The sequence below is a fragment of the Corythoichthys intestinalis genome, chromosome 1 (genome assembly GCF_030265065.1).
Source record: "Corythoichthys intestinalis isolate RoL2023-P3 chromosome 1, ASM3026506v1, whole genome shotgun sequence".
Classification (NCBI taxonomy): domain Eukaryota; kingdom Metazoa; phylum Chordata; class Actinopteri; order Syngnathiformes; family Syngnathidae; genus Corythoichthys; species Corythoichthys intestinalis.
Window position 1 is genome coordinate 76173084 of NC_080395.1, and position 21958 is coordinate 76195041.

At 38.8% G+C, this 21958-nt stretch overlaps 1 protein-coding gene across 9 annotated transcripts in view; it reads left to right on the plus strand.

Annotated features, from left to right (window-relative positions):
• The window catches only part of LOC130918470 (two pore channel protein 2-like), a 109255-nt gene that overhangs the window by 14142 nt on the left and 73155 nt on the right, over positions 1-21958 (plus strand). For 8 of the 9 annotated variants that reach the window (XR_009063769.1, XM_057840192.1, XM_057840209.1 and 5 more), the window contains exon 2: positions 20227-20279. The exons of the other annotated variant lie outside the window; for it this stretch is intronic. Coding sequence is in view for 7 of the 8 variants with exons in the window: in XM_057840192.1 (XP_057696175.1) it covers positions 20227-20279 (53 nt within the window). In the remaining variant the exon portion in view is untranslated. The remainder of the gene's footprint in view (positions 1-20226; positions 20280-21958) is intronic. 9 annotated transcript variants of the gene reach the window in all.

Consider the following 21958-nt stretch of genomic DNA (forward strand, 5'->3'; position numbering starts at 1 on the left):
AGTCTTGGGGTAGTCTAGTATACCTCTGAAGTGGAACCGTCTCGGGATATCAGCCAGATTTTTTTAAATTAATTTTTGAAATCAGGCGAAATGACAGCAAAAATTGACAATTTTCAAAGTACTTTTATTTTGAAATGATACATCAGAATTTTATCAGAGTACTTTAATTCGAGTCTTGGAGTAGTCTAGTATACCTCAGAAGTGGAATCGTCTCGGGATATCAGCCAGATTTTTTTTTATCAATTTTTGAAATCAGGCGAAATGACAGCCAAAATAAGCAATTTTCAAAGTACTTTTATTTTGAAATGATACATCAGAATTTTATCAGAGTACTTTAGTTCGAGTCTTGGGGTAGTCTAGTATACCTCAGAAGTGGAACCGTCTCGGGATATCAGGCAGATTTTTTTGAATTAATTTTTTAAATCAGGCGAAATGACAGCAAAAATGGGCAATTTTCAAAGTACTTTTATTTTGAAATGATACATCAGAATTTTATCAGAGTACTTTAGTTCGAGTCTTGGGGTAGTCTAGTATACCTCAGAAGTGGAACCGTCTCGGGATATCAGGCAGATTTTTTTAAATTAATTTTTTAAATCAGGCGAAATGACAGCAAAAATGGGCAATTTTCAAAGTACTTTTATTTTGAAATGATACATCAGAATTTTATCAGAGTACTTTAGTTCGAGTCTTGGGGTAGTGTAGTGTACCTCAGAAGTGGAACCGTCTCGGGATATCAGGCAGATTTTTTAAAATTAATTTTTTAAATCAGGCGAAATGACAGCAAAAATGGGCAATTTTCAAAGTACTTTTATTTTGAAATGATACATCAGAATTTTATCAGAGTACTTTAGTTCGAGTCTTGGGGTAGTGTAGTGTACCTCAGAAGTGGAACCGTCTCGGGATATCAGCCAGATTTTTTAAAATTAATTTTTGAAATCAGGCGAAATGACAGCAAAAATGGGCATTTTTCAAAGTACTTTTATTTTGAAATGATACATCAGAATTTTATCAGAGTACTTTAGTTCGAGTCTTGGGGTAGTTTAGTATACCTCAGAAGTGGAACCGTCTCGGGATATCAGGCAGATTTTTTTTTAATTAATTTTTTAAATCAGGCGAAATGACAGCAAAAATGGGCAATTTTCAAAGTACTTTTATTTTGAAATGATACATCAGAATTTTATCAGAGTACTTTAGTTCGAGTCTTGGGGTACTCTAGTATACCTCAGAAGTGGAACCGTCCCGGGATATCAGCCAGATTTATTTTAATCAATTTTTGAAATCTGGCAAAATGACAGCGGAAATGGGCAGCCACCGCGTTCCATTATGAATACAGCAAGTTGCACCTTTAGGAAGCCAGCGCGTTGCATTACCGTAATGCACACAATGATCCAAATGAGGGGCGGCTAGCTTGACTTCGTTTTAACGAGTGGAGGGTGGCTTGACCGCAGTGTAGGGGGAGACTGGGGTAATGTGAGATAAGTGAGGGAGCACATTTGTGTTCATACAACCATCATGCCCCTACGAATTCACCTTGTCCATGAAGAAGAGAAGAGATGTTTTTTTTCACAAAAATATATATTTTGGACGTAAACGTTAATTTTCTTTTCTATCAACTTAATCAGCTGTTGTGGTAAAGCAAATCGATTTAGCTTGAAAATATTTTACTACACATGTTGATCAACTAACAACATAGCCTGTGTTGATAGGAGAGATTGTTTTCACAAAATTGTGGCGATGGTATAAAGTGAGAAATCTCACTTCACTCCTCCATGTCAGCAGTGAAACTACACAACATCACATCTGGATTTAGATCTACTGAATGTGCTCTGATGAAGCATGTGCACCATCCATGGTGTCAGACAGGCCAAACCCTGAGCTGCAGAAGATCTGGATGGCCCACCCATGCAGATGATCCACCTGCAAATGAACCAATTGTGTCAGACAATTCAGTAACAGATACTAATCCATCCACTGCACATTGTACACCTGAATAAACCTGGTCAGCTGACTCAGATGTGCCACATGGTCCCAGTCAGAAATTGTTACAGCTGCAAAGAAAAGACCACCCCGAAAAAGAAAACGACCAAAAAGAAAATTGTAGTTAGCAGCTGTGAGGAGATTGATATCCTCGTCCTACTTGACGATTAAGAGTTCTGATGATGAAAGAAGTGATCAAGGAAACATAGTTCTGGTTAGTAGTGGGAACCTCTTGGTACCTCACGATACGATACGATTTGCGATACAAAGCTTCCAATAATGATCTCACGATATGGCGATACAAGTATTATCGATACATTGGTCAGGAAACCATTCCAAACTACTCTACAAAACAACTAATAAACAGAAAAAACAAACTTCTGTTGTGAATTGGAATGAGTTTACAATTAGTAGACATGCAATCCATTTGAACTGGGAGGGTGGCATCCCTCCCATTTCAAACGGATTGAACGTCTATGGCCATCAGTGGCAGCCAATGCTAAGCAACAAGATAGTTTTGGGGCATTTCAGATCATTACCTTATTTTCAGTCACTTCCTGTTGATTTTGGGGCATTTTATGAGTCACTTCCTGATGATTTTGGGTTACAGAACAGGAAGTGGCCAGGGAATCTCCTAAATGAATAGGCAGTGACTCAAACTCAACAGGATGCGACCTGTAAATGCCCTAAAATGAACAAAAATTGACCTATAAATGGCCTGAAAATCAGAAAGAGTGATTGTGAATGCTCTGGTTTCGAATGAATGAACGTTCGTTCGACCCTCCCAATCTAAATGGATTGGGCGTCGAGCACCTCCAATGGCAGCCATAGAGTTAACCAAGACACTATTATGGTGAAAGATTTTGGTTGCAACTTGTTGGTTCCCTTTTTTTTTTTTTTTTTTTTTTTTTCCCTAACATTGACACCTTTTTAAAACGATATCTCGATTCTTGGCAGGAGCTTATCGATAAGTTTTTGGGATACAAAGTATCATGATATGTCACCATTTTTATATTTTATCACACGCCTAGTTCTGGCCATGGGTAATTTTGTCTATTATGTTATGATATATGATCATATGGAAAAAGTAACTAAGTTGACACAATACCACTTTTTTTTAACTAGTTATATTTTCAATACTATTCATCCTGAGTACATTCTGATAATTTCCATTGCTCGGAAACATTGTAGATTAATGGGAAATATGTAAACTTTACTGGTTTGTTGTTTTAACTTGCTTGGAGGAGAACAAATGTAAAAAAAAAAAAAAAATCTCACATTGCCCCAGTCTCGCCTTGGTCAAATTACGGACATGATGGCAAAAAAAAAAAAAAAGAAAAAGAAAAAAAAAAAAAAAGTTTTTAAATTTATTGGCTTTATTCTCAAAGGTAGAAGTACATATATCGCACTAACATTGCTAACTGATTCAAAGAAACAGCAAACTAACAACGTGACAAAGCAACTTGGACAAAGACTAAAATGAAAACCAAAACTATATTTATACCAGGGGCGTTACAAGAACTAATACAATACTGGGGCACAGCGGGGTACTGGCAAGTGAGCAAAAACATTTTTTTTTAGCCCAAAAAGTCAGAAATAGCACTTTAAACTATATATAATTTAAATTATTCTCACCCTTCCTTTCGACCAAAGTTACTTGACCAAAATACAAGTTTCTGTAAAAAAAAAAGAAAAAAAAAAAGTGACTGTTTTTTGTTTTTCAGCCATCAGTATTCAAAATCAAAATTGGGACATCCCTTGTTGATAGTCAATTCACGTTACTGTCACTCGCTCACGTAACGTTAGCCCTTCGGAGGGCTAGGTTTCTATTGATGATGACCACTCTCGATGCATGGCTAACGTGTCTTACATACAGGCTTTATTTAATCTGTAAAAACACAGCGTAGTAGAGTGATGAGGGTGTAAAATTAAAACATAATAAAGCTAACTGTCAGTTTTAGCTCAGTAGTCATTGTTGAATAAAACACCAAGTAGCACTGGGGCTTAATGTGCTCCAATACAGCAGGTATCACACATTTATTTTGAACACTGCAAAAACTCAAAATCCTATCAGTACTTACAGTTTAGACTAACTTAAAACTTAACTAGAACTTAAAAATAGCTTGACACAAATGGAAATTCAATTGAAACACGTCGGGAAAACACCTAGCTTTTAAGTGATGTGTGTTATCAAGCGTACTTACATTTTTAGGTAAGAAATATGTTTTTTAAAATTTTTTATATAAGATCTAGAAGTTTTTTGAGTGAAAGCAGTGATTTTTTTTTTCTAGTCACATCTGAGATGCAATTGTTGGCTGTTTTCAACAATGTACATCGAACATAAAGACGTTGATTGACTGAAAATGGTTCAATATTGGATTAAATGTCTTTTTTTCTCATGTATATTTATAATTGCTCTTTACCTTAAAAAAAAAAGTTTTATCCGGTTACTCGATTAATCGATGGAATTTTCAGTTGATTACTCGATTACTAAAATGTTCGATAGCTGCAGCCCTAGTCTGTATTGACTTATACTAACTTTTATGTGTATTGGTTCAGCCGACACCGTTCAGTTCAAACCTTTCTTTTAAAAATTACTAAAGAAGCATTTTGAAAACTTCCAGAATTTTTTTTTCGGATTTTATGAGCAAATTTAACTTGCATTATTTGAACATAAATTATATTACAATTCACAGTAAATACAAACTTGTTAATCATCCCTTAACTATCCGGGAATGCAAAAAATTAAACATTTGTCTTAATACCACCCAACATTTTCTAAAGAAAAGAAATTAAATATAACTGAAAATCTTCTTTGTCAGGAAATAACAAAAGAAATAAATAACAATTGAGCCGTTTCCCTGGTAAACTACTGCTTTTGTCCACAAGCACAACCAATAAAATAAAAAAATAAAATAAAAGCTCCTGTGGAGTGCTTTAAGACCACATAAATAAAATTAAAAGTAAAATTGGGGAGAAAAAGGTAAAACTCGGTTCACTACATTTCTCACAGTATAATTAAGGTTAACAGTAGAAAACACAGTTTTGCAGGTTAGCAAGTTCACACAGTTTAATGTTATGCTAACTCTGATGCAGGTCAGACTTTCACTAGCAAAATTAGTGTTGTTCTCCACTTCCATAACATTGACATATTTTTACATTTGTTACAGTGGCTGCTGCTGGCTGGAAAAAACAACAAACATCTAATATATCTAATATATTTAATATCTAATGTGTGGGTGTCTGTGGGTGGTGGGGGTCAAAGTCATTCGCCAATAAAATGTGCGGTTAGGAGGAAAAAAATGGACCGGCACATTCAGAAAGTTAAAAGAGATAAATGTAAGTCTGAACATAATGAAAATAATTTACTTAATAATAATGGGGTCAATTACAGCAGTTTAAACATATGGGAAGTGGTGGAAGTTTGTGGGGACAATTTGAGCATCCTAAAAAGTTGCTATTGTTTTGTCCCTACCGTCCCTATACAAACCTACGCCCTTGATCCATCCACTCTTCCTTCACTCTGAAGCTTGCTCTACTTTGTCTGGACTGTAACTGTTATGCAATTAATCAGTGTTTCCCAACTGTACATGGTGACCCAAATTGGTTTATGTTGCCTAGGTGGGGTTATCTAGCTTACCTTTCTCATTCCTCCTTGCTGATTTATCTTTGCTGCGAGCAAACAACTTTAATATATCCACTTGCAAGAGTAATACTCATTCATTCATTCATTTTCCATGCCGCTTTTCCTCACGAGGGTCGCGGAGGTGCTGGAGCCTATCCCAGCTAACTATGGGCAGTAGGCAGGGGACACCCTGAACTGGTTGCCAGCCAATCGCAGGGCACAAGGAGACATACAACCATTCACGCACACACTCATACCTACGGACAATTTTAGAGTGTTCAATCAGCCTACCATGCATGTTTTTGGGATGTGGGAGGAAACCGGAGTCCCCGGAGGAAACCCACACAGGCACGGGGAGAACATGCAAACTCCACACAGGAAGGCCAAAGCCCGGGGTAAGAGTAATACTGTTTGAATCAAATAGAAATATAAAATAAGACATCTTGTTACAGATTACAGGGACTGCAGTAACAAATAAAATGCTAGTAATACAGCTGGAAATGATGATGAGCATACACACAAAATTGTTAGCTGGTATATCCCAAATTAATTCATACAGTTTGATTCATTTTGGTCATATAAACAAATGGCAATAAACAGCATCAGTAATGATACAAGTTCAGATACCTCAAATCATTTTAACACAATACTGACAATTACGATCGCATTTAATTGTAACTGTATTCATAGCCAGTACGCTAAATTCACAATTCATGGGAATAGGCCACCAAACAAACATCAACAGAGGCAAAAATGAACAACAAGGATGGGCAGTTTATCTAGCACCAAACTGTAAAACAGGTGGGAAGATGTCATTTGCACTGTCGACTGCATCAGCACACGCAGTGTAATATTGATGATGCATTCATCTGTTGTTGGAGTCATCAAAAAAAAGGATTCTCTATTACACGGTGTCTATAAAAAGGGCCATACAGTCACTCAACTTGTGATGTACCGTTGCAGCATTAAAATAGGCTACTCCTCTTTGTAGCAACCATTGTTTTATCCTGCATTACGACTGTACGACACGTCAAAACGATTTTTTAACTTTGGAACTCAGACTCAGATCTCCCGACATACATGAACGCAGCATATCTTCCGAAGGTGCTTTCTGGAAATTTCAACTGTTATGCCTATCACTGCCAAAGTTTTGTGCATAAATTACTGTATTAGGGAGCCATGTGCAGATTGCCTATGTAGAGTGACGAGAGTAATATGACCGTATTAAACAGGCGCATGTTGTAGATTATGCATTTTTTTTCCCCGTTGAAATTCATCGTGGGGCACTGAAGATAAATGCTGGGGCACGTGCCCTAGTGAAATATGTCTTGCGACTGTCATGATAGACACACAGGTGAGTGAAACGATTTTTGCCGTTTTTTTTTTTTTTCATGCTCGTCCATCTTTAACAACGAAATTACTATACAAACAATGAAAATATTAATACATAGATTAGGTTTTTCAGCAATTATATGAATATTCATAAATGATGAATATTTATTATTAGTAACTAGACATGTGCCAATTATCGATTTCAACGTATACCGTGGTATGAAAATGTCAGGTTTTCAAAACTGCAAAAAATTTCTGTCACACTGTCCCTAAGGTATTAGCTATTTTATGTGTTCCGAAAACGCATGGAGAAATCCCTCGTTTGCAGCTGCAAGGCTCAACCCTCCCTCACCGGTTGTTGTTCAGTGTCATTGAGTCAGCTGTGTTACACGATGGCTTGAGGAGGTGAAACTCCTAAACTTATTCCCCCATTGAAGGGATACAGGGATACTTCGGCTAAGGAAAAGTTACAGACGGCCGCGGCTTAGAAAAGGAGGGCCAACCGACATGTAAACATGTTTGTAGAGGGCGGCTGCCAAGGAGTCGATACCTCCAATATGATTTTGCATTTATAAAAATTTATGCTTAGTAAACACTGTCATGAATGTTTCCCACCAGATACGAGAGTTAACTCCAGTGTGTTTAGTGTGTCTTGCGGTGTGTTTTTTTTTTTCTCTCTGGCAAATGTCTGTGTTGAGAATGATGTAAACATGATCCAGTGCTGGCCAAAAGTATTGGCACCCCTGCAATTCTTTTCCTGCAATTTTTATTTTCCGTCCAGATCTAGGGAGGTTAGCCACAGTGCCATAGGCTTTACACTTATTGATGACACTGCGCACGGTAGACGCAGGAACATATAGGTTTTTGGAGATGGACCTTGAGATTGCCCATGCTTCCTAACAATTTTGCTTCTCAAGTCCTCAGACAGTTCTTTGGTCTTCTTTCTTTTCTCCATGCTCAATGTGGTACGCACAGGTACACAGGACAGAGGTTGAGTCAACTTTAATCCATTTTAAATGGCTGAAATTTTGATTTAGTTATTGCCACCACCTTTTATGTCCCACAGGTAAGTAACAGGTGCTTTTAAGTACACAAATTAGAGAATCATCACATGATTTTTCAGAGGGTGCCAATACTTTTGTCTGGCCCATTTTTGGAGTTCTGTTTAAAATGATAATGATATAATTTTTTCCCATTCTCTTTTGTGATTTTTCATTGCAAGCAAAATCAATGAAGATATTACTACCAAAGCATTTGTAATTGCATTCATTTTCTGGGAGAAATTGAACATTATCTAACAGAATTGCAGGGGTGCCAATAATTTTGGCCAGCACTGTACAAGTCATACACATGTGCTTTTTATGGAAAATAATTCAATAACTTTTGCTCCGATGGTAATAATGTTGAGCTCTTCCTGTGGGTTTAGGCTCACCTAAACAAACAAACAAACAAAAAATTAATTTAACATTATACTTATGTTCCAATTTGCTTATATGTTTGAAAAATAAACATCCTGTTCAATGGGATTTTTTTTTAAACCCAGATATCTCAAAAGTAACACATTTTAGAGCTGTAATTGTAATACCATGAAGGTCAGGGTTTCCCCTAGGATTTTTTGAAGCTGCGGTGGTGGGCTGCATCGGAGTCGGACCGCCTCACCATGTCGTGCCATGGCAAAATTGCGTCATATCATTCATTCATTCATTCATTCATTCATTCATTCATTCATTCATTCATTTTCCATGCCGCTTATTCCTCACGAGGGTCGCGGAGGTGCTGGAGCCTATCCCAGCTAACTTCGGGCAGTAGGCAGGGGACACCCTGAATTGGTTGCCAGCCAATCGCAGGGCACAAGGAGACACACAACCATTCATGCACACACTCACACCTATGGACAATTTAGAGTGTTCAATCAGCCTACCATGCATGTTTTTGGGATGTGGGAGGAAACCGGAGTTCCCGGAGGAAATCCCCGTTCCTCACGAGGGTCGCGGAGGTGCTGGAGCCTATCCCAGCTAACTTCGGGCAGTAGGCAGGGGACACCCTGAATTGGTTGCCAGCCAATCGCAGGGCACAAGGAGACACACAACCATTCATGCACACACTCACACCTGTGGACAATTTAGAGTGTTCAATCAGCCTACCATGCATGTTTTTGGGATGTGGGAGGAAACCGGAGTTCCCGGAGGAAACCCACGCAGGCACGGGGAGAACATGCAAACTCCACACAGGAAGGCCGAAGCCCGGGATTGAACCCTTGATCTCAGAACTGTGAGGCAGACGTGCTAACCACTCAGCCACCGTGCCGCCGCATCATATCATGACAAATTAATTTTTTTTCACATTTTTATACACAAGAAGAACCACAACAAAGATCTATTTGAAATATTTCATTAGTCAGGTTAATGTCGTAGCTCTTAGCTACGGTACATGCACGTAAAATGTGTAGCTGTTTACAGCTACGTTACCCTACGTAATAATACGACTTTTTTTCTCGTTGCAATAGTACTACTTACATCTCGTAGTCCTTAATGTACTACATTAACACAACAATACTAGTCCTTCTGTTAATGGACCAATGGCGTAGGTTTGCATAGGGATGTTAGGAACACAACACTAGGAACTTTTCAGGATGCTCAAATTGTCCCCACCAACTTTTAGGCAACCTTATTTGCATTATATAATGAGTTCACTTATAGAGGTCATTTAGATTGTCTTCACATATTTTGTAAGGATAGAATTGACCCTACCATTATTAAGTGAATTACTTTCATAATGTTCAGACTTACAATGACACCTTTTTTTCCCCCTCAAACGCACGTTTGATTGGGTGATGACTAGTTGAATTCCCTTGTTTTCAGTGTAAATCTACTCGAAATAAGTGAAATTATCTGCCAGTGTTTCAAGTAAACTTTACTCAGATTTCTTGAAATAAAAAAACGGCTATCTGAAAATAATATCAACACTTATTTTAAGCAAAAAGTGAGTATATTTAAAGAAGTGATATTTTTCAAAACATTTTTTGAAATCATTTTCCCCCTTGATTTTGGTGAAAAATGACCAACCTTTAGATGTATGGGCTTAATAAGAACAAATTGTAATATTTACCTATAGTAAATTGAATAATCTGACCCATTAATCTGTTAACTAGTCTTTAACACTCAAAACAAGATGGAAAAAATTATTCAAATAGATTTAAGAAAAATCATCAGATTGAAACGTAATAAATTTGCAGTGTGAAAGTTAGTACAAGTCAATGCAGATTCATTTTTGCATTGACCATTTAGCCTATCAATTAATTAGGTTCATATTGGTGAGAAATTAAGCCCTGACCCGCGTTCACCTAATCAGTTTGGTTTTATTAATGTCCTGTTCCCAGCAAAAAGTGTACATGCAGGTTATGCTCCCCACCAATATTGAGACCAAACCTACGTCCTTGTAATGGAGCCATTTCTAGGTGTAGGGGGGAATTCTAATTGCAGTGTAAAGAGTTTTACTAGTTGCGGTGAGAAGGTGAATAGTTTTTGTTGTTGTTGTTGTTCGTGAACTACTTTTCCACACAAACGCACATCGAGGTTCCATTTAGCTTAGCAAGGAGAGGTATGAGAGACATTTTTTGAGTGTCCCAGAGCTCGTGAAACGGGGAAAAAAATGCGCATTTATCAATGTTTCGTCAGCCGCGATTGCATATATCCGTCCGCTGTACCAGCCCTGCATTTTCTGCTATTGAATGCGTTGTTGACACATTAGCGTGGCGGCACCCTGACCCGCCGCTCGGCGCAAATTCATTCAAACTTGCCTTTTCGTCCAAGACGGCCGTCCACCGCTCACTTTCGCCAAAAAGTCCGATCCAAAAGAGTAATGCCCCGGATGGGAGGAAGAAGAACAGGAGTCTGTATTGGCTTAGCCACTTTATTGTGGCAACAATAATAAAGAAAAAGAATAACAAAATAACGTCGTGCTTCCGCGACATGCGACCGCTATCTCCTTCTCGCTTCCTTCTACATCACAGCTTCCCGTCCTATCGTCACTTTTTAAGGCGGCCCCATATAGTTATGGACATTACAATACACAATTAATAGGTTGCCGCTGAACCCTTCACATTAGGCTGCCGATAGTTTGCCATAAAAAAATAAAACATCTCTTTTGCACGGCGTGGCGGCTTTTATTTTGTTGTGGCGGTGTGCCACAATATTTAATTTGTAGGGGAAACCCTGGTGAAACCGTGAGATTTTGGCTTAAGGTTATCATACCGTCACAATATCATACCAGCCCATGCTTAGCTTGGAAATGTGTTGCACCATATGATATTACCGTGTACAGTTCATGACCGCGTGCGCCACCTAGAAGGCAGTAGCTGCATGTTGCCCATTCAGTCCCATCCATCCACAGCCATTTTTACCACCACTCCTGACAATATTTCTTCCAGTGTTTTATAGAAAAACCACTTCATTCTTCACTATCATCGAATGCTTTGAATCATTACACTCTCATAGCTCATTTTCGGCTCCATAATATCCCATCAAAGCAATGTCAACAAGAGAAATGTTGCTATGTCATGTTGGATGTTTACATAGCCTTGTCGGTGTTTATTTTGAGGAGGACGAGCCGAGGAAGTATCTCTCTTTAGTCCCAAAGCTCAAGACACTGAAAACAGAGGTGAATAGAGTAGCCAAAAGTTTAACTAAAGGAAGACTCGGGTTCCTTCTAAATAATATTACTCAAGTAAAAGTAAAAGTAGTCATCCAAAAAATTCCCTCAAGTACAAGTAAAAAAAAAAAAGTGAAAAGAATACTAAAGGAATGAGTAACTGCTTACAATAACCGATTTATTGCCATATATTATATGACATACGTTTTACCTTAGACTGATAAATAGGGGGCCTGCATTGTTGGTGAGGCCGTCAAAGCTGACCGAGTGGAATCGCAGACAAAAATCTTTTTTCATTGAAAATTCTTGTGAATAAATGCTTAAATCCCTCAGTTCTTTGTAGGTATCGACGTAAGACAGTCTCGATTCTTGGTTAAAAGCAAAAAAATAACGTGCAGTTAGCATTTGGTTTACGTAAATATGTTGAAGCACAATGCTAGTCTGTTAGTGAATGTTAAGACCACATAATGCTTAAATCCCCGAATTCTTTATAGATATAGGCGGAAAACGTTCTCGATTCTTGGTTAAAACAAAAAAAACAGTGCAGTTAGCATTTATTTCATGTATTGAAAACTATGAGGCTAGTCTGTAAGGAAATTAGCAGCCGCCATATGTAAACAAAGTGATTTTTTAAAATCCCTGAATTCTTTATAGATATGGACGTAAAAGAGTATCAATTCTTGGTTTAAAGAAAAGAAAACAGGCAGTTAGCATTTATTTTACGTATATATATTAAGAACTATGATGCCAATGCAGCAGCGGCTAATGCCATTGATTTTTTTCAACTTTTCAAAATGCATGCATAGTACGAAAAATATAATGATTACCTTGAATCCTCGAACAAATCACTCCTGAGACAATCCTTCCTATTTGTATGCAGTACAGCTTTCGTACTTTTTCAATAGAAATACAGTGTTAGATTGCAGCGTGCGTGTTTGTGAAAAGCTCTTCTTGATGTGGGCGGCCCCCTACTTGAAGGCGAGGCGCAGTGCATGACAATCTGAGTCATCTGACCCGTCAATACCATTAGAAGTCTATGGTTTTCTCAGCACAACGCTATGTGAACTTTTGTTTTTATATTTTACTTACCTATTACATGACTATATTAGGCCAAAAATATACAGTGGGGAGAACAAGTATTTAATACACTGCCAATGGGTTTTCCCATTGACTGTGTATCAAATACTTGTTCTCCCCACTGTACACAAATATCATTGATTTCAGACTTGAAAAATCTACAGAAATGAAATATAACCTGTTCAAAGAGCACAAGTGCCCTGTAATAGAGAAAACATATTTCCCACCATGAAATTAATTATATAATAGCTCCTGTTTTCTGTGATCTATTAGTGCCAAACAAGGGCGTGGGTTTGGTCTCAACATTGGAAGGGACGATATAACGGCATAACCTGCATGTACACTTTTTGCTGGGGACGGGACATTATTAGGACCAAACAAATTGGAGGAACGCGGGTCAAGGCCATATTTCTCATGAATATGAACCTAATCAATTGATAGGTTTAATGATCAATGCAAAGTAAATCTGTATTGACTAATACTAACTTTCATATGTATTGGTTCAGGTGATACACCGTTCAATGTAAACCTTTGTTATAGGGCTGCAGCTATCGAATATTTTAGCAATTGAGTATTCTACTCAAAATTCAACCGATTCGAGTAATTGGATAAAACATTTTTTTAGGCAAAGGGCAATTAGAAATATACATGAGAAAAAAGACAATTCATCTAATATTGAACCATTTTTAGACAATCAATGTCTTTTAGATGTGCATTGTTGAAAACAGCCAACAGTTGCAATTAGGGTTGTTCCGATTATGTTTTTTTGCTCCCGATCCGATCCGATCGCTTTAGTTTGAGTAATTGTATATAAAAGTACTGTATTTGTTTATTATGACAATAAATCCTCAAGATGGCATTTACATTATTAACAGTCTTTCTGTGAGAGGGATCCACGGATAGAAAGACTTGTGACTTTGTATATTGTGACTAAATATTGCCATCTAGTGTATTTGTTGAGCTTTCAGTAAATGATACTGAAGGCCATGCCCAAATGCATGATGGGAAGTGGAACCATGACTGTGCGTAGTGCTACCAATTGATATATCTTCTCTGCGTTGGGAAATAACTTAAGGTGTCAAGAAAAAGATCAATTGCTACCTTGCTTCCCCACATTGCTTCCCATGATATCTCTAATCGAAGGGAGAGGGATTGTAAGGCTTCAGCCAATTAAAATAAGGCTCCAAAGGCTGCCAAAATTCACTCTACTCATTTTACGCTGCCTTTTAGCTCTCTATACTGGCAAAACGGCGCCATTACAGATGGAGCGCGACAATGCGTGAGTGTGTCATGCAGTGCATGCATTAATTGCGTTAAATATTTTAACTTGATACATTTTTTAAAAAAATTAATTACCGCCGTTATTGGGATAAATTTGATAACCCTACCTTAAGCCTAAACTAAAGACTCTGGATAAGTGTAACATATTATGTTCTTTAATGTTAAATACAATTAGAAAACGATTTAATAAAATATATATATATATATATTAAAAAAAGCCATGGCCGATATTTGAAAATGACATGATCGGACCCGATCAATCGGACCCGATCAATCGGCATCCCGATCGATCGGGATCTCTAGTTGCAATCTCAGATGTGACGAGAAACATAAAACAACAAATTCACTGCTTCTTATTCTTATTTCTTACCTATAAATATTATTAAGCTGCACTTTAAAATCCCTTCACTCACTGTTGTCCCTAAGTGGAATTTGTTAGGCACCCCTGGACTTAAGCCTCGCTCTAGACCTCCCTCAGCATAGGCACCCTCAGTAAAGGCGAGCTAGGTGGTTGTGTTTGTTTCCTCCTTGTGTGGCTTTTCCCTCTACTTGCCCATTGATTTAATCTGTTGTGCCTGCTCCTTGTGTATCCACCAATCTGCTTCCTCTTGTGTCACACACCTGTGCCTCATTGTCTTGTTACCCCTTGTCTGTGTAATTAAGCTCCCCTTTTTTGTTCAGTTCTCATTGTTCATGTCTTCATTTGAGCCCCGCGTATTTCTGTGCCCTTGTGCTTCATTTAAGTTGATTGATTAGCCTGACTTTTGTTTGCCTTTGTGTTTTTGGATCCCCTAGTCTTTTTTATGCACTTTGTTTTTCGGTAACCTCAATTAAATCATTTTTGCATTGCATGTCTGCCTCGCCTCCATGCCATTTCCATGCTTTCGGGTCCACACTGCCTGCCTGCCCGCGAATCGTGACCAATGTTCCCACTAATTTTTCATGTGTGAGCAGATACACTAGCTCCCTAAGCACACTGCAGACCACGGTGAGCAACATCAGATGTGTACACGGTGGCCACACACCAGTATCAAGCCTGTTCAAAACCTCGGATCATAGCAAGTTACATGGCTTACTGAAAGAACGAAATTACAGCAGCAATTTTCATTATTTTACTTTAAATACAATTGATTTGGCCCACTTAAAATGAAAAAGACCAAAATCGTGTTGTTCACCAGATGTGTACTATGTTATGTGAGAGTCCTGCTTTAACCATAGCAAGAGGTCCTGCTTTGGCCTATGGGTAAGGTCCAGTTGTGGCATGGGTGAGTTAATAAATAAAACAAAATGAACAACCACAATGGGAGTACAGTATATCAAACTCCTACATTAAAACCATTCAGACAATAAAGACACTCAAGATTCCTATTCTCCGTGTCTGACCAACTACACTGCAAAAACACACTTCCTTAAAACGAGTTAAATTCCCTTGTTTTCAGTGTAAATCTACTAGAAAAAAGTGAAATTATCTGACAGTGCTTCAAGCAAATTTTACTCAGATTTCTTGAAGAAAAATAGCGAGCTTAATCCTCGTGAGGATAAGCGACTCGGAAAATGAATGAATGAAAATAAGCTTAAAATACTTAGAATGGGGTAAATAAGTATTAAGTCAACCACTAATTGTGCAAGTTTTCCCACTTGAAAATATTAAGAGAGGCCTGTAATTGTCAGCATGGGTAAACCTCAACCATGAGAGACAGAATGTGAAAAAAAAAACAGAAAATCCCATTGTTTGATTTTTAAAGATTTTATTTGCAAATCATGGTGGAAAGTAAGTATTTGGTCAATACCAAAAGTTCAGCTCAATACTTTGTTATGTACCCTTTGTTGGCAATAACAGAGGTCAAACGTTTTCTGTAACTCTTCACAAGCTTTTCACACACTGTTGCTGGTATTGTGGCCCATTCCTCCATGCAGTTCTCCTCTGTTTTGGGGCTGTCGTTGGGCGACTTTCAACTCCCTCCACAGATTTTCTATGGGGTTGAGAACTGGAGACTGGCTAGGCCACTCCAGGACCTTGAAATGCATCTTACGAAGCCACTCCTTTGTTGCCCTGGCTGTGTGTTTGGGATCATTTTCATGCTGAAAGACCCAGCCACGTCTCATCTTCAATGCCCTTGCTAATGGAAGGAGATTTTCACTCAAAATCTCTCGATACATGGCCCCATTCATTCTTTCCTTTACACAGATCGGTCGTCCTGGTCCCTTTGCAGAAAAACGGCCCCAAAGCATGATGTTTCCACTCCCATGCTTCACAGTGGATATGGTGTTCTTCGGATGCAATTCAGAATTCTTTCCCCTCCAAACATGAGAACCTGTGTTTCTACCAAAAAGTTCTATTTTGGTTTCATCTGATCATAACACTTTCTCCCAGTCCTCTTCTGGATCATCCAAAGGCTCTCTAGCGAACTTTAGACGGGCCTGGACATGTACTTTCTTCAGCAGGGGGACACATCTGGCAGTGCAGGATTTGAGTCCCTGGCGGCGCATTGTGTTACTGATAGTAGCCTTTGTTACTGTGGTCCACGCTCTCTGTAGGTCAATCAATAGGTCCCCCTGTGTGGTTCTGGGATTTTTGCTCACCGTTCTTGTTATCATTTTGACGCCACGGGGTGAGATCTTACATGGGGCCCCAGATCGAGGGAGATTATCATTGGTCTTGTATGTCTTTCATTTTCTAATAATTGCTCCCACAGTTGATTTCTTTACACCAAGCATTTTACCTATTGCAGATTCAGTCTTCCCAGCCTGGTGCAGGTCTTAAATTTTGTCTCTGGTGTCCTTTGACAACTCTTTGGTCTTGGCCATAGTGGAGTTTGGAGTGTGACTGACGGAGGTTGTGGACAGGTGTCTTTTATCCCAATAATGAGTTTAAACAGGTGCCATTAATACAGGTAGCAAGTGGAGCCTCGGTAGACCTCGTTAGAAGAAGTTAGAGCTCTTTAACAGCCAGAAATCTTGCTTGTTTTTAGGTGACTAAATACTTATTTTCCACTCTATAAATTCTTTAAAAATCAAACAATGTGATTTTCTATTTTTTTTTTCCACATTCTGTCACTCATGGGTGAGGTTTACCCATGTAGACAATTACAGGCCTCTCTAATCTTTTTAAGTAGGAGAACTTGCACAATTGGTGGTTGACTAAATATTTAAATGCCCCACTGTATTGTAGGCAATGAATTAGTATATTTAATCTTTAAAAAGATTTGAACGGTCAGAAATGTTCCTAATTCAAGAATATATATTCTGCAAAACAGTATTTGTAAGCATTTTTTTCTTGGCGAAAAATGACCAAATTTTAGATGTATAGGCTTAATAAGCACAAATAGTTATATTGGCTTAAAGTCAGTGGAATCATCTGACGCATTAATCTGTTAATTAGTCTTTAACACTCAAAGCAAGATGGAGAAAATTATTTAACTAGATTTAAGAAAAAATATCTGATTAAGACGATATAAATTTGCAGTGTATACAGGGCAGGTTAAAAAAAAACGACACAAAATCTCACTCAGTTTCACCGCTTGTTCTTCTGTTTGCACATACTCTGACAGCCATTCCATTTTAAATGAACCACATTTCTTTTTTACATTGGCTTGATAAGTGTAGTATCGCTGCCCGTTCCTTTCGCTATGATGAGGGGTTAGCATCTGTCTCTCTTAACTCTGCTGTTGTTAGCTAGCTAGCTTGCATGGTGCGTATGGGCAGGGCACATTTGCACAACACTGTCAATGCTACGATTGGCTGCATAGTGCAAGTGAAGTGAACCGTATCATATTAACCGTATCATATATAATCATATTATTGGCTAGACACCTGTCGCTCATTGGGTTACGTTGCAAAATGGTACAGAAAACAATTTTGTTGGTCTAATTAACTAGATTATATCAGCTCTAAAATGAGATACTAATTAATACTGTAGAGCTTGCAAAGATTGGCAGCGGAATGTTTCTTCAGTAAATCAGCACAGGGGTCAGGCTCACTTTTCTCCACCAATAGGAGCGTCGCACTGCCGAATCAAATGCACCAAAAAGCGTGTCGGGCTGACATATCACAGCAGTGCTGACAATTGGCCTAGTAGCGTTGCCGTATTGAATGCATCAATCCGAGTGTCGCGCTGCGCCGCTGACACATCACTGCTGTGCTGACAAACAGTAGTCCTATTGACGCTACAATATGTTTCTGTTAAATTTTAGTTTGTGCTCTGAGCATGTGCGCGATTGTGCACTAGCGCGTATGACACCAAAAAGCATGTTTTTTTCATATTTCACGTGGTGTTTTATGCTCCTGAATGAAATGGACCGCTTGGATGTGTGTGGAAGGGATCGTTTTATACAGTATATTCAATTTTTGAATCCCGCGCCATGAAAATGAGTGACTTCCGGCTTCAGTCTCGGGTTTAGGACAAATGCAAATGTGAAGTCACCCGGGTCAGCGTCTCACAATATACTATGGCTTTATAGCATGCAGCTGGAGTGCGGATTCATCTGATTTTGCGGTTTAATTTTTTTTTTTTTTTTTGCATCACCCCAGCCAAACGGCTGCAGAAAATTGTTTCTGCACCAAGGGAGAGGCTTGTGAGCCTTTTTGGGTTTCAAAAGGTACCCGTTCATTGTGGATACTGGTCAAAACAAGCCCTACTACTGTGGGACCATTGAATTTCATTGGAAACATTGTATTTTGTATTATGTCAAATACTGGGATCATCCCACACGTTTTAATACGGAGGTGGATTGCATTTTGTAACTGATTGTCCAGAATTCCACTCGGCCGACGACTGGCGGCTTGTTTGCACACCCCCTTCTATACTCTGCTTATTGCTCTCTTTGCGTGCCCAGTGTTCTGTCAAATTTTCAACCCCATCAGAAATGTCAACATTGTGTTAAAAATGGCTGCGAATACAGCGATTACAAAGTAAACACTCCAAATTTTCTTTAAATAAAGGACTATTTCCTTAGGTTTGATCATGGACGGACATGAACAGAAGTTCTCCTCAGACATATCCTGCCATGTTAGCTGCAAAACAACTCCAAGCCGCTCTCTTCGCCGTGTAGTAAAGCATTATTTTACGCCATATTCGTGTTGACCACGTGGCAGCTACTCGCTCCTCCGATGTCGGCCGGTTTGTCCGTCAGTCATTGTCCAGCTGCTTCCCTGGCGAGCTCTCCTGTCCGTAGCAGGGCAACGGGCTGTAACTTGTTCGCCGCCGGGTGGTTTGCCAATCGGCAAAGCCAATCGACAACCCTGCCGCCGTGTGACATGATCCAAGCTAGTTTTGTGTGATTTTTCGCTTCGAAAAGCCAAAATAAGACTTTGAGACGTCACTCCGTTCCAATTAGCATGTCGGCTAGCTGTCACGCCTCTTGGTTTGTTTACATTCTCCTAAGCTGGGGCAGGGAAATGACAAAAGCTCGACTAACTACGGTGGCATAAAATATCATTCGGGAGGTGCAACAGTAAAGGTCAAGTCGACAGTTTTGACTATTGTGGAGTAATTTTGCCATGTCGTACTGAATAAATGCATTTTTATTATTTCATATTCCATTTACCGCAATACTGTTATTTGTCATGACCACACCATTTATTTAGCAGTTGGGGAAAAATACTTTGATAAAAAGAATATCCTGTAAAATATTGGAGTAGAGAGACTGAAACAATGACATTTTTCGGCTCTCTTCGTCACATTTTTCCCGTTATGAATAATTCCCTCTCAATGGGCTAAATTGTAAATCAGATGAAACCATGACCCTGCCAACGTCATCCACCTGTTGGGGATGCTAGAGCCCTATAATGGTAGGTGTGGCTAAACTGCAGATTAAAAGACTCATTTCTCGTCATCTGCGCTTTGCCAAATTGTTGTATATAGTCAAATCGTCTCAAAACATGATTCTAATTCGCATAATATCGCTATTTAAGACTCTTTTTATCCTGTCGTACGCACTTTAAAGCGAACATCGATCATGACACATCCCTGGTTTAGGGTGTACCCTTGCCTCTGTCAGCCAAGAGAGGCTGCCTTTTACCCCGAGCAATTTAGGACTTGCCCCAATATGAATTAACAGGACTTCTGATGTTTAAGTAGGCAAAAATCAAACTAGTCAGACCAGTTCCACACAAAACAGACATTTCTATTTATCTTAGTAAGGAAGAGTTTCATGCTTCCTATTAGTCAGAGAACCTTATGAAGGTAGACAAGTTGTAGGAACACGTTACCTTTATTTTTGGGAATAAGTGACGGTATACCTTTGAAGCAAAGATGGTACTCTCACAAAAAACTCTCCCAACAGATGAGGACCTCTACATTCAACAAGCTGTTGTCCTCATTGAAGATGCTATTCAGGTAATTAAAACTTTTCAGTTTTGAAGCCTTGATCAACTAAAATGAGGGCGTGAACATAAAAGATGGACTGTTGATTGGTTGGGCCCGACCATATTTCATATTCAAAATATATCATTCCATTCATGCTAGCTTGAGTAATGCTACATGTTACACTCTCTTTTTTGTTGTGGAAAGTATATTTTTGCTCAACCAAGCTTTTATTAGACCCTACGGTACATAACCCCTAGCAAAAAGGTATGGAATCACCAGTCTTGGACAAGCACTCACACAGACATTTTAAGCTGGAAAAAATAATGAAATAGTTCAAAAGTGCAACTCTTTAAGCATTCAGAAACACACACAAAAAAAAAAAAAATGAATGAAAAACATTGTGGTGGTCAGTAAATGTTACTTTTATAGAGCAAGTGCAGGGAAATATGTATGGAATCACTCCATTCTGAGGAAAAAAATATGGAATCATGAGAAACAAACAAAGAAATAACCATCAAAACACATCTCTAGTATTTAGTAGCACCACCTCTGGCTTTTATGACAGCTTGCAGTCTTTGAGGAATAGACTTGATGAGTATTCTTTAGGGGTGCAACAGATCACAAAACTCACGGATCGGATCGTTCCTCGGATTAAGAGTCACGGATCGGATCATTTTTCGGATCAGCGAAAAGCAAAAAAAAAAAAAAACCAAAAAAAAAACCAAAAAAAAGATATAATTTTTATTTGTTTATTGAAAACTGAAATTAATGAATTAGAATATATAAAAGTAGTGCACAAAGCATGATATCTTCTTTTTAACAAAATTATAACAAGTGCAACAGCAACATAGAAATGCACATCTTCTCCTTTTAATATTGGTTCCAATGACCATTAATAAAATAGACCTCAAAAATGAACATAAGAGGACATTTTCCCTGAAACAAGGAGAGTCCTTCACTGCATTTATTTGATTTTTTGCATTATCAGTTGTTTCTGGGATATTAGTACTGGGCCTCTGTATCTTCCATTCTTCCACTGCTTGTGTCAGTACCTGCGCAAGATGAGTGCCTGTGTGACTCTCGTAGAGGGGGCGTGTCTGGAGCACTAGACTTTTCATCTCCCTCTCTGGTGTGATAAAGTAAGCAAGTTATTGTCACATCTCTGTTCCCCTGGACGTCCACCCGTTCGTCGTGAGCGCAACAGTTGACGCCCGGGATAGTTCGTTCACAACGATTTCCTTTTCTCCGTCGTAGAGATTTGGCACAATCTTTTCACAAAAGTGTGTGCGCGATGGGATGTTGTAGCGTGGCTCAAGCACTTTCAACATGTATTTAAAGCCCTCGTTTTGCACAACTGAATATGGTCTCATGTCTGCAGCTATAAACACACCTGTAGCTTTAGTGATGTCTTTAGCCCGGTCGGATTGTGCAGGAATAGGCTGCTTAAATGCCTCGGTGATGAGTGGTTGTTTGCCAGCTTTTGTTTTGTCTTCGGTCAGTAAAACACCCGGGTGATTTCGCTTCAAATGCGTGAACATACTGGATGTGTTTCCGCTGTCATATGGCTTTCTTGTGCCACAATGCGTACACACTGTTGCGGTTTTGTCCCCTGACCTTTTTGCTTTGTCATCATACTTGACAGGGAAACCAAAATGCGCCCATACAGGGGATTTAAGTGTAGCGGGGCGTTCAAGCTCCTCCTTTCCTTC